Raw genomic sequence first — 12555 nt, forward strand, 5'->3', positions numbered from 1 at the left:
GAGAGGGCTCAGCACAGCCAAGGAGTAGTAGCAAGAGGCCAACTTGGAGTGATCGCGAGGGAGAGAGGGTGAGGCAGAAAGGTCAGCTGGGGCCAGACCTGCAGGAAGGACCCCGAAGGCTGGAAGTGGCAGCAGGAGCCAGCAAAGACTCCCTCAAAGGGAAGACAGGTTCAATTTGCATCTTAAAAGGCTCATCTGGCTGGTGTGTGGAGAATGAGCGGGGTGGGGCAAGGCAACAGTGGACAAAGGGCAGCAAATGAGGCCAGAGGAGGAAGGAGGCAAGGTGGTGAGGGGGCAGCCCTGGAGCTGGCCCTGTGGGCACTGCACAAGGGCACTCGGCTGCGCCCCAAGCGGGGGTCGCGTCTGCCCAGAAGGGTGCCTTCTGCTATCTCCATGCAGCAGTGCTTTTTTCTAATTCCCACAAAGGCTTTGCAGGGCCTGGCCTTGTAAGCCGCGATAAGGAGCCGCATTTGATGTTACCAAGCACCTGGAGTACCTGCCAACTCCCTATGCTGTCCCCAGCTGGCCTCAGTGCACAGCACCCCGTCCAGAGAGGCCACCTTGCCCAGCCCCAGGCTCCACACGAACCCTAGGCCAGCACTGGTTGAACAGGAGAACCGCAAAGACGGTGGGGGCCAGCGACATTTCAGGTCCTGTCTGTCACCTGCTGTGGCCTGGGAGGTCACACTAGACCACAGGCACTGGGGGATCCCATTTCAAAGCCCCGACCCTGAGCTGACTGCCAGGGGCTGGCAGCTCAGCCAACTGCCCAGCTGGGAGACACTGAAGAAGGGAAAAGCCAAGTCACCGACAGTCCACTCCAGGCGGCAATGAGAGGAACCAGCTGGGGAAGGGGAAGGGGAGCGTGCCTCACACCGCAGAGGCCGGCAGCCACGGCAGGCCTCACCCCGCGGGAAGGGAACCTGCCTGCCTCTCAGCACCCCTCAGGAGACACCGAATCCTCCCGTGTGATCTTCCAGGCGGCAGGAGGAAGCCCTGACACAGGCGCAGGGAGGACCGGTGCAGACTCAAGGACTAGCTGACGCCCTCGGGAGCCCAGGTGTCCTCCCCAGGCCTCAGGCCAGCTTGCTCTGCCGTGCTCACCTGTGGTCGGATTAGGAGCACTGAATGTGGCTGTCAAATCCCGGCTCTGACTTACCAGCTGTGTCACCCCAGACACCCATGTAACTTTGTAAGCCTCACTTCCTCACCTGGAAAGAAAGTGCTGCTTCCCAGGGTAGTTGTGCAAATCACCCATGGTAAGGCGGCAAGGCAATGAGCTCACACACAGTGAGTGTGCAAACAGGTCAGGTGGCCCTTGTCCGTCCAGGAACTGGGCTCCTGACCAAGGCCTGCTCCCACTCTAAAGGACCCCACATGCGCTCAGGACTCAGAGCCACAAGACTAAGTGCCCCCAGCAGCTGCTGGCTGACACAGAGGTGGCAAAGCCAGCTGCTGCCATTTACTGAGTGGCCCCAGGTACCAGACACGGTGCTCGTGTTTTCTGTCCACTGTCTTGCTTTATCTTCAGCACAGCCCAGTGAGGCAGGAGCTGTGACTGGCCCCACTGTGCAAATGGCTTGGGTAGTACCCTTTGCAAGGTCACTCTGCTTCTAAGTGACAAAAAGATCTAAACGGGGGTCTGGACTTTTCTGCCCCTGTTCCAGCACCAGGAGCGATTGGAAAATGAGTCTCCAGATCCCCGGGGCTCACAAACTGCCTGGGCTTGGCCGACCCAAAGCACAGAGCTGAAGCAGGCCTTGTAGAGAGAGAGAGAAAAAAAGTATCTTGACCACCAGAGGGCGCCCATAAGAGTAAAAAGTCACAAGTTGCTGCTTAAAACAAGTTGCTGCAAAGTCACAAGTTGGGTCTTTACACAATAGAGTAGGAAGAGCAGGAAGACCTGGAATTGCCACTGACCCACAATGAGACTGAGCATGCCCCTGCCCCTCCAGGCCTTCGTGTTCACCTGCAGAGCAAGGAACTGGGGCTAGACAGGATCAAGTTTTCTGTCAAGCCAATTGTGCCTGGTCACACTAGTCCATTGCTTGGTTCCCAGAAACTGGGGGCTCTGTGCACCGGATGTGCCCTCTGATCCTAAGTCAATGGTACCTGAGGCTCCTGGGCTCACTGCACAGTGGTTAAGACTGAGGCCTAAAGGGCCAGGCGCCTGGCTTCCAACCCCAGGTCGGTACTCACTGGACGTACCGACGGGCACATGTCTTCACCCCTCTTTGCCTCTGTTTCTCTCTCTCTGAGAGCAAGATATCTGCCTAGCCTGGAGGATGGCTGGTGAGTTAATTCATGCCAAGCATACAGGACAGGGCGTGGCTCTGGGTGAGCACTCAAGAAATGCCAGGCATCCTGCAGCTTCCAGGCCTGGGGCTCTGTCTCAGTCTGGATGAAGTTCGTGGCAGGAAAGGGAACAGAGTCCGGGAGAGAAGGAGAAACAGACCATGAAGACAGTCTGATGTTGTGCCACTCTAAAGCCATGAACCAGGTCAGTACTCTCCAGACGGTGCCCTGCGAGGTGCAGGGTTTTGTGACCGAGCCAGCCGGGGAACAAGCCTCACCAGGGCACTCCACTGCAGGGCTCCTGAAGGCCTTCAATGACCTGGCCCACAACACCTGCGCCAGTGGCAGAGCCCCCTGCTGCATTAAGGCAGGAGAGTGCATGCTGCGGGAAACCCGCCACGACACCGGGCTCCTCCCTACACAGGGCCCGTGCACAAGGGCCGCCACAAATGCCTGGGGACGAAAGGCTGTCCGACAGCGAGCACGGGCCACTTTGGATCCACCCCCTGCTCCCCTCCTGACTTATGCCAAGCAAGAACCCGCTCCGGGACCCACGCAGTTCCTTCCACGCTGCCCGGAAGGGCCCTGACTCGGAGGGCCACACAACTCCTCCCTCACTGCCTTCCAGCCACTTTATCCAGGAAAACTCTCCCAGTCATTGCATCAGAAAGTCCCAAGTGCCACACCCATCGCCACAACACCCCCCCCCCCCCCCCCCCCCGTGCCCTTGTCCTGCTTTGTTTCTTTCTGAAAGTATCGCCGCCCACCACGTGGTACGTTTACTTGTTCACCATCACCCACCCTAGTCTGTGGCAGTGGAATGTCTGCTCCATGACAGCAGGGACCTGGCACATTGGACCACCACTGTGTCCCCAGCACCTAGCACCAGGCTCAGAACAAACTAAGTGCTCAGTAAATATTTGCTGAGCTGAGGAACGAATGCTCCCCAGCACCCAACTAGAGTCCCAACCAGTACCTGCTTCCATCTGACAGGCCACAGTCCTCTGGCCAGCGCCTCTGGGTGCCCCACCCACCTGCCCCCAACCTCTCCCCCGCCCCCAAGAACAGTGTCTCCATGACACTTTCCTAAGGACTCTGATCCAGCAGCCATTCTCGGGGCCCCATCGAGCCCAGAGCAGCTCACCTGCCCACTGGGACTTCTTCCTCCCCCTTCCCCCAATGCAAACTGGCTCGGGTTCAGGAGGTGCATACATCCCACACTCCACCACAGGCCAGGGGGAAGGTCCTGTGATCTGGAGCCCAAACTCTCTAAGTCTGGATTCAAATCCCGGCTCTCCCACTTACAGGCTGCACAGACACGTACACATAACTTCACTCTCCTGAGCCTTGGTTTGCCCATCTGCAAAATGGGAACGTCCTCCCCCATCCTTCAGGAGGACTGCCAGGGCAGGTTTTGAGGGCCTAGCAGAGCACATCCTCTCCTGCCTCGCACCCATCCCCAGGGCCTCCTCCAGCTGCACGCCTGCTGCGGGCCGAGCTGCATGCACGGCAAGCAACGTCCCTGCCCTGTGCCCCTAATGAAACCTAAGCCTTGAAAAGCACTCACTGGGCACCAGCACGGTCTGCTGCAAATGCTTCATGTACACTCGCCCATCTAACCTTCACAGAAACCCTGGGGGCAGGCGCTACCACTACACCCATTCTACAGACAAGAAGAGCTGGGCACTCAGTTGATGGGAGTGGGGATGGGACTCGAGCTTAGCTGGAACTCCTGACTGCCTGGGGAGTCGAGAGCTCCTGCCCCTGCATACCTTGAAGAAGCCGATGATGCCCACGCCGTAGGCCACACAGTACTTGTCCAGCAGCTCCCGGTTCCAGGCATCCAGGTTGACGTACTTGAGGATGTTCTCATAGATGATGAGGGCGAAGCGGCCTCGGCCCTTGTCGGTGAGCGTGGGCATGTCGCCCTTGCCCGGCGCGATCTCCGTGCGGTACTTGAAGCGGCTCGACTCCAGGATGGCCACCACCTCCTGGCCCAGCTGGGAGTAGAGGCTCTCCACGAACACCAGCACCAGCGGGTCCGTGCGGGAAGGGGTGGCCGCCTGCACGGGCTTGAGCGGCAGCAGGCGGCTGGGGGCCACGGGCGGCGGGTCCCCGCAGTCGGGCTCGGGGGCGTCGGCCGAGGGCTCCAGGCCCCGCTTCCAGCCGTACAGGTAGTACGCGGAGACGAACACGCTGAACAGGCAGAAGACGAACAGCAGGAAGAGGACGGCCTGCGGGGACACGTGCCGACACAGCCTGCGGAGGCGCGCCAGGGCGGGCATCCTGGTCCTCGAGACCGCGGCCACCGGCGGCCCGGCCTGCCCTGGCCACCCCAAGGCCCCCCGCGGGAGGAGATGCCGGAGTCGTCCACTGACCAACAAATTCACAGACACTTGTCAGGCAAGGCCCTCAGTGGGCAGCAGGAGTGGAGGACCGGGCCGCAGGCCCTTCCTCCCAGCCAGGGGCGCCGTCCGCAGGCTGGTTGTGCTCCTTCCTTCCTCCGCGCCCCTTTATGTCACCATGGCAAACCCCCACGTGGTCCTGTGCACAGCAGAAGTGCCCCAGGGCGTCAGGGCCTCCTGGGGGGGCCGGGCAGCTGGCGGGAGGAGACTGGCCAGGCCCGAGAGTGCCACATGCCGCTGGCTTGGTTGGGCCCCCGGGGCCACAAGGCTGCGGAGAGAAGAGTCAGAAAGGGAAGAGTCAAAGAGTGTGGGCTTTGGGGGTCCACTGACGATGGGTGCACAGGACCTGACCTAGGCAGGCCCAAGTTCAAGTGCTGCCGCCCAGCCTGGCTGAAGGATTTGGGCAAGCTCCTTAATTTCTCTGAGCATCAGTCTGCCTGCTTGCAGGATGGGGCTGACATCAGTACCCACCTCACAAGACAGACGGGGGGAGTAAGTCCGATAATGCGTATGCGTCACTTACAGCAGCATCTGGTGTCTACAATGGTGGTTGCTATTTACTTTAATTATGGGAGTCCAAGACTAAACCAAGAAAACTCCAGAAGCAGGAAGAAGTGAGACAATAAACAGTTCCCAGACCTGGGAGCTGGAGATGAAATGCTAAATCTCACTCGAGCATTCCCCTCAATTACCTGCAGTGCTTCCCCCCATTTCTCTCTCTGAACGGGCCCAGCAGCCCCATCTGTCGGATGAGAAGACTGAGGCTCGTGCAGAGCAGCCAGGCCAGAGCTGTGAGGTGTCAGTGGCCGAGCCGTGCTAGAAGGCCCCTCTCAGCATCAGTGCCAGCATCTGTGAAATCACCACCCCTGCAGCATAGGCCTGGGGCCAAGGGAGAACCCAGCAAATCAGTGGGAGGAGCTGGGCACAGGCCACACTTAAGAAACGGCAGCTCCCGCTACCTGCCCCAATGCAACTGGCACCTCTCGCCCTCGGGGCACGTGCCCACCGTCCACACGCCGGGATCCCGAGGGAGGCATCTCCGTTCCTGGGCCTCTGTCCACCCAGGCCCCTGGGCCGACCCGGGACAGGCATGCCGCCTGGACCGGTCTCCCTGGAGAGTTCATGAAGACCACACACGCACACCCACTGCACTCAGACCCCAATTCCACCCCCGAAGAGCAGCCCCCACCACAGCCCTCGAGTCTCCCTTCAACATGAGCCAAAGTAGCTGCGGAAAGCTGTCGGGACGGCGCTCCAGGGCGGTGGGGATGGGGACAGGAGAAGAAGGTGCAAGGGCCTGGATTGGCACAGCCCGGGAGGGAAGGCAAACCTCAGACAAAGACTCGTTGGGGGGGGGGCACCTTCCAAGTCCCCCCCAGCTCCGAGGCTACCTGGGGTGTTCGGCACGGGCATAGCACCCAGAGACCCTGACCTTCGTTTGAGGACCTCGTCCTAGAGGCAGTGACTGCAGACATGTATAAAGACTTCCCCACAGAAACACAAACCCCAGCGCTGTTCGTCAATGTAACAGTAAAGGGCGGCGTTTCAGCGGCGAGTGCCCAGCACGGGGACTGCCTTTGGCAATCGTGACGCAAGCAGGTGACGGCGTCCCAGGCAGCCCTTCGCAAAGGTCAGAAGAGACGTTTACTGACACAGATGTATGGTCGTCGTGTCGATTGTGGAAGCGAAAAACGGGTATGAAACAGTATTCAGCATCACACTTGGGGTAAAAATTTTTATGCCTACGCCAGAAACTGGTACTAACTACAAAAGGAAAGTTAACAATGAATATCTCTGAGTGGTTTATATTGTCCTCTTTTTGTTTGTTTCCTAAACTTTCTACAAGAATTATTTATTATTTCTGTGAAAATAAGAAAAATAAATGTTTTTGAAAGATGTGCTCAGAAGCAAGGGGCAGGGGTGTGAAACGAGGACACGTCCGAGACGCCAAGCCGGCTCCCGGTGCTGCCGTGCTGTGCTGTGTGACCCCATGCACACCCAGCCCCTCTCTGGGCCCCCTGCCAGCACCATAGGAGTCCAAGGCCACCAAGAGGTCAGGCACCTACAAAGTAGGGGGGAGTGTGCCAGGAGGGCGTTTGAAAGACCTGAGGGCCACCTAACGTCCCTGGAGGGGAAGGCCCAAGGAAGGCTTCCTGGAGGAAGGGGTACCTGGCCCGACCAGAAGAACAAGTAACTGCTGACCAGGTGTGGGAGGGGGGAGGGGCACATACCGTGGCCTGGAGTCAAGGGAGTGTGGGGAGCTTTCCAGGGACTCTGAGCGCCAGCTGAGAGCAGGAGAAAAGGGGCAAGCTTCCTGGGCGGAGTCAGGAGGGCTGGCTGACTGGTCCTAGCTGTACCCAGGCTGCACCTGTGTCCTATAGCCCACTGATAAGGGCAGCCCTCTGCCCTGCGGTCAAGGTGAGCCCCACCTCTCGGCCTGCGGCCAGGAAAGGATGCAGTGGGTGCGGAGGCGGAGCTGCCCCAGTGGTGCGAGGCTCGCCACTAAGGTGTGGGACCACCAACCCCACTGCCCTGGCAGGCCCGGGCACTGTGGTCGCTGACCCCAGCCTGTTGCATTAACAACAGCCTTTCAGCGTGTGCACTAATGAAGCCACTGGCAACGTCTCAGGCTTCTGGGGGACATAGACCCTTGTGGGAATCAGACAGCATTTTCTCACCAAAGCTACGCCCATGCCCTAGGAGAGGCTGCAGTGGTTTTGGGAAGTCCAGACCCCATGACCCCAGACCACCCGTGGACCTGACGCCCTAGGCCCAGAGTGCCTCACCGTCGCCACAGGAGCCAGGAGGCCTCGAGCAAACCCTGGCTCCAGTGCCCAGGCGTTGTGCAATCCCGGGCAAGTTACGTAACTTTCAGTGCCCCCAGTGTCCTCGTCTGAAAGGCAGGGGACTTGACAGACTCCCCACAGTCGTGGGGATTACACGAGCCGACCTGTCTGCAGCGCTCAGAGCCCAGCTGCATGTGCAGTGTGCAGGGCCAGCGCTGTCACCATGTGCCCCGTCTCGTGTGTTGACCGTGCGGGTGAGAACAGAGCCCACGAAACACTGTGAAGCTCTGTGCGTGCTCTCTCTCAATCTCCATTTTCAGGGGCTATGGCCTTTCCCAGGAACTGGATGGATGTGTGGGGAGGGGCCAGATGGTTAGAGGTCAGGAGGCCAGGGAGGAGGCCGTGGCAAAGCCCGGGCCCAGGCTCCAGAGAGGGTGAAGGGAGCAAGGGAGTGGGCCCGCCAGCCCCTGTCCCCTGGGGTAGGGGCGGGGGAGAGCCAGGAGTTTTGTAAACAGTGTGCTGGCCTCCAGCGTGCTGGCCTCTGGTGCTGCCCGGCCACTGCAGCCCCCTCCAAGGCCGTTCAAGGCCCCCCTCACAGCCTGCGTTCCAGAGCCCTGGCTCCAGGGGCGGAGAACTGGAGGGTTTCTAATCCCCCTGGAGCCACCGAGGCCTCAAGGACAGCTGAGGGCCAGGCTTCAACATCCCCGAAGGCCTTGCCGACATCACCAGCCAAACCCCCGCCTCTCCCACCCAGTCGCCAATCTTGGCCATGGATCTTGGCTTTTCTAACGCAGTCCCCATTGCCTGGAATCTCTCCCCCTGCCCCTTGGGGCACTTACTCACCCTTCAAGACCCCAGTTCCAGTGCCCTCTCCTCTCTGAAGTCATCCTCATGCGCCACGCCACCCCTGTCCCGGGACAGTCCCGTTTCTCAGGCTTCGCCCTTCCCCCCGCTGCTCAGCCAGAGGCTGGAGACCAGGGCCCTCAGGCCAGACCAGGGTGCAGACACGCGTCCTTTGATGAGCAAAGCACTTCTCTTGATTTAAATTCAGGAGATTTTGCATGAAAGTCACAACTTCTAAGATGTCTTTAAAAAGAGCCCATTCTGCCCTGGCTGGGTAGCTCAGGTGGTAGGAGCATCGTCCTGGTACACCGAGGTTACAGGTTTGATCCCCAGTCAAAGCACTTACAAGAATCAACCAATATACGCGTAAGTAATGGATCATAAAATCAATGTCTCTCTCTCTCTCCCTCCCCCTTTCTCTGTCTCTCTAAAATCAATGAGTAAGAAAAACAGCACGTTCTGGTGACATGCGGCACACATCCCTACTGGCCACAGCAGCTAAGGCGCTGATGCACGCGCCCCGGACAGGCCGGCTGCACACGCTCCAGTCAGCACAGTCCCACAGCCAGCCTCCCCCTCACCTGGCTCCCTGCCCGGTCTCTGGGTGCACCTGAGCGTGCGCTCCATGCCGAGCAGATGTGGGCGTTTCTACCGCCGGCCCAGTGCTCTGCAGGCTGCAGGTCCCAGGGCAGGACCGGGGCTCACTGGCCTCTGAATGGGCAGGCCCTGCCTGGCAGCTGGCACACGGAGGTCCTCCCCAAACACCAGTCTTCTTTCTTCCCCTTCCCCACTTGCCTGGGTGTCCTGGAGGACAGGGGCAGGTCTGGCTGATGCCGGACGCTCCCATGACTCCCCAGGCATCGGTCCTTACTGGGTACCCAGGATGTGAAGGAGTAAACAGCTGTTATCATCCCCGATTAACAGGTGAGAAGACTGAGGCTTCAAGGCGAAGTGACTTGTCACAGTCACGTAGGAAAGTGCTAAATCTTGGCTCAAAATCTTGTCATGTCTCCATGAAACTCAGGGGGTTCTATTTTTAAAAAACCAGTAATACCATCACAATTATTGTCATTCGTACCTTTACTGCTACCATGTGCTGAGCATTTACCATGAGCCTGGCCGTGTGCTAAGCACTTTCACACACCTCATTTCATTTAGCCCTTGAAATTAATAATATTTTCACCTTTACAATGGAGAAAAATGAGGCTTAGAGAGATTAAGTCACTTGCCCCAAATCACACAGCTAGTTGGTGGCAGAGCTGAAATTTGAATTCAGACCCCATGAGAGGGGGTCCAGAGCCTGCAGGGGAAGCTTGGCCAGGATGGGGGACAGCAAGAGGGGGCCTCAGTCACAGAGGCCTCCAGCCCTCAGCCAGGCTCCCACTGTGCTCTCCCAGCCCTAGGTCCAGCTTTCCCTGCCAAGGTGCTGGGGATAATGAATGAGATGCTCTGGTTGTCATGGAGACGCCATGGCAACTCCGCACTTTCGGGAAATACCACAGTAACTGTGGCCACTGCTCAGGAGTTGAAAGTCACTCCCTACCCCACCCTCCACTCTGAAATGCTCTGATTCCCCCATAACCCTCTCTGGGGCCCAGAGAGAAAGGAGGCAGAGGTATCCGGGCCTTCCCAGAGACCGAGCTCTCCGGAGATCAAGCCTCGGGAGGGTGTCTGGCTCCGCCCTGGATGGACAGGGGGACTCCGGGGGTGCAACCGAGAGCTCCTTGCACCCTTCGTGGTCAAGGGCACCCATCGTGTGACCTGAGTGCACTCAGTGCCTCCTGTGTGCAGCAGGCCCCCTGCCAAGGGCCGCACGTTTGCCTCAGGCCGTGTCACCCCAACAGTCTAAGGGGTGGCACTGGGGTGCCTGCCGGCGTGGCAGTTACGGGCTCAGGCTGGAGCCAGCCATCCCGGGCTCAAGTTCGGCCTCCATTATTTACTGGCCTATGACCATGGGCAAATCTGGCAACCTCTTTGAGCCTCAGTTTCCCCAAGTGTACACTGGGGTTTATGCTATTTTTAGATGTGCTGCCGGACCAAGAGAGACGACATGGATAGAAGAGCCCCATGCCTGGCACACGGCGACATAGGTTAATAAACTTATTATCCATTTAACAGATTTGGAAACTGAGCTTCAAGAAGAAACTGGCCCAAGGCCACAGATCAAATTAATAGTGGACCCAGAAAGAGAAGAAGGGAGGTCAGGTTTGGGAGCACCTGGGAGTGCGGGACAAGCCGGCGACGGCCCCTGTTCCCTCCCTCTGTGCTGACCGGGCATGGCTAGGAACAAGCATGGCCGTGGGCACTGAAGATGCAGGGCTCTGGGCTCCGAGCTTCTGCGTCTCTGGTGCAGGGCTGCCGCAGGCAAATGAAGGTCCCCCAGCCCCGCGTGCTCGCCCAGCCCAGATCTGATTTCTCGCCTGGGCTACTCCTGACAATGTCCCCTGCACCTCCCGCATTCAAGTGCACATGAGTGCACAGACACTCATGTGGGGATTCCGTGTTTGCACGGTGCCATCAACAGGCAGGTGGGCCACAGGCACAGGAGTGGGGCTGGGGCGCTGGGAGGTGCAGGGAGAGCCTCAGAAGCAGGCTTGGAAGTATGTGAATGGGCCCTGGGCTTGGGGGCGGAGAGGTGGCTGCAGGCCAGGGTCTGACAGCCCCACACGCAATCCCAGGAACACTCCCCACAGCTGACCCAGTCCCTTTCTGCCTGTCACACCCCAGCACAGTCACCTCACCAGCCACACCCCACAGCCACCTCGCCGCACCAGCCACACGGCCCCAGCCCACCCCACCCACCATGCACAGCGCAGGGCAGACAATCCTCCACATTTGCTCCCCAGCTGTGCAGGAGTTCCTCCAGCTCACTCAGTCACACCCCTGGGAGGCCCCGACCAGAAGCAAATCCCTCCTCTTCTGTATCCCCCACCCCCACAGCCCTGCAGTGCTGCCTGGCCCGGGGCCAAGCTGCTGCCCGTCAGTCATCCTGGAGGCCAGGGCCGCCACCGAGGGACTGCTGGCGGTCTGGCTCTGAGTCCAGGGCCAAAGAGTGTGCAGTCCACCCTGCAGCGACACACGGGGACACTGAGGCCCAGAGAGAGGAAAGGGTCCCCTGGGGTTGCACCAGCCAGGCCTGCCACACCCCCACCTACCTTGGCCCGTTTTCTTGTCCAAGAAAACCCTGTCTACACCCCCCCCAGGCCAGCAGTAGTTGGAGGCTGGACCTTGCCAGCTGTGCATTTCCAAAGCCCTCCACGAGCCCTCCCGCTCTGTGTCCCACCACGCGATGCCGGGTTTACGCAGCCAGATGTCAGGCTGCTCTCAAGACTGGAACTCTGGTGGCCCAGCTTCATGGGCAGCTTTCCCAGGTGGAAGTGGTCTCCCACCCATGGAAGGTACCCAAGGGCCTCGTGCCCTGGCCGGTTACCTCCCCCGTTCGAATCTGCTACGAGGCGTCTCCAGGCTGAACGCATCAACAGTGTGGGCATCATTTATGAGACAGGACGCTGCTGTGCTGCGTGCTCTTGCTGAGCCCTCAGGACAGCACCATCACCTGCTTCCCGCTCCTTTCCCAGGCGAGGAAGCTGAGGCCCAGAGGGGCCCCCGAGTTGCCCCAGCGCTCAGAGCTGGTGAGCGGGTGACGGGGACCCTCAGCACAGAGCCACCTGCATTCCCACAGGTCCTCCGAGCTCGCCCGGGACCTCCCACCACTCGCCACTCCCTCTGAATGGGGCTTTTTCTGCCTTTGTTTTCACCCATTTTACGTGTGTTTTAACTTACAAACAACCTTAAATGAGCCTTCTTGGAGGCAGCCCCACAAAGCATCCGTCAATCCGCAAGCAAACAAAGCCTAAAACCCTGGTTCACTCCCAGGTTCTCAGCGGGGATTCGCTGTGGGTTTCCTGGCAGGGAATGCCCGGCTAGAAACCTCAGGAACTCAGACCTGCTGGTTGGGAATTTGTCTTTCTTCCAACAGGGCCTGAGCTGAGCGTTTACCTTTGCACCCGCTCTGAAGAAAGGGCTTACGGAGCAAACAAACAGGACAGCTGTGGGAGGGGTGGAGTGGGGACAGGCGGGTCAGGGCCAGCTGCTGTCCGGTCCCGAGGATGGGCTCCCCTCCAGTCCCCCCGAAGCTCCCAATGCAGACGGAGATGGGCAGGCCCGTTACAGGGCATGCTCCTCATTAGCCCATTCTGCTTCCCAGAATAGGGCTGCCTCCTCCC

General features: G+C 59.4%; 1 protein-coding gene across 8 annotated transcripts in view; it reads right to left on the bottom strand.

Annotated features, from left to right (window-relative positions):
* NDST1 (N-deacetylase and N-sulfotransferase 1) overlaps positions 1-12555 on the bottom strand; it is a 56978-nt gene that overhangs the window by 23618 nt on the left and 20805 nt on the right. For all 8 annotated transcript variants that reach the window (XM_045828173.1, XM_045828190.1, XM_045828212.1 and 5 more), the window contains one exon: positions 4068-4968. In XM_045828173.1, the coding sequence (XP_045684129.1) occupies positions 4068-4580 (513 nt within the window). In that variant the 5' untranslated portion in view covers positions 4581-4968. The remainder of the gene's footprint in view (positions 1-4067; positions 4969-12555) is intronic.

The sequence above is a fragment of the Phyllostomus hastatus genome, unplaced genomic scaffold (assembly GCF_019186645.2).
Source record: "Phyllostomus hastatus isolate PE091 unplaced genomic scaffold, TTU_PhHast_1.1 phas_contig_150, whole genome shotgun sequence".
NCBI classification, from domain to species: domain Eukaryota; kingdom Metazoa; phylum Chordata; class Mammalia; order Chiroptera; family Phyllostomidae; genus Phyllostomus; species Phyllostomus hastatus.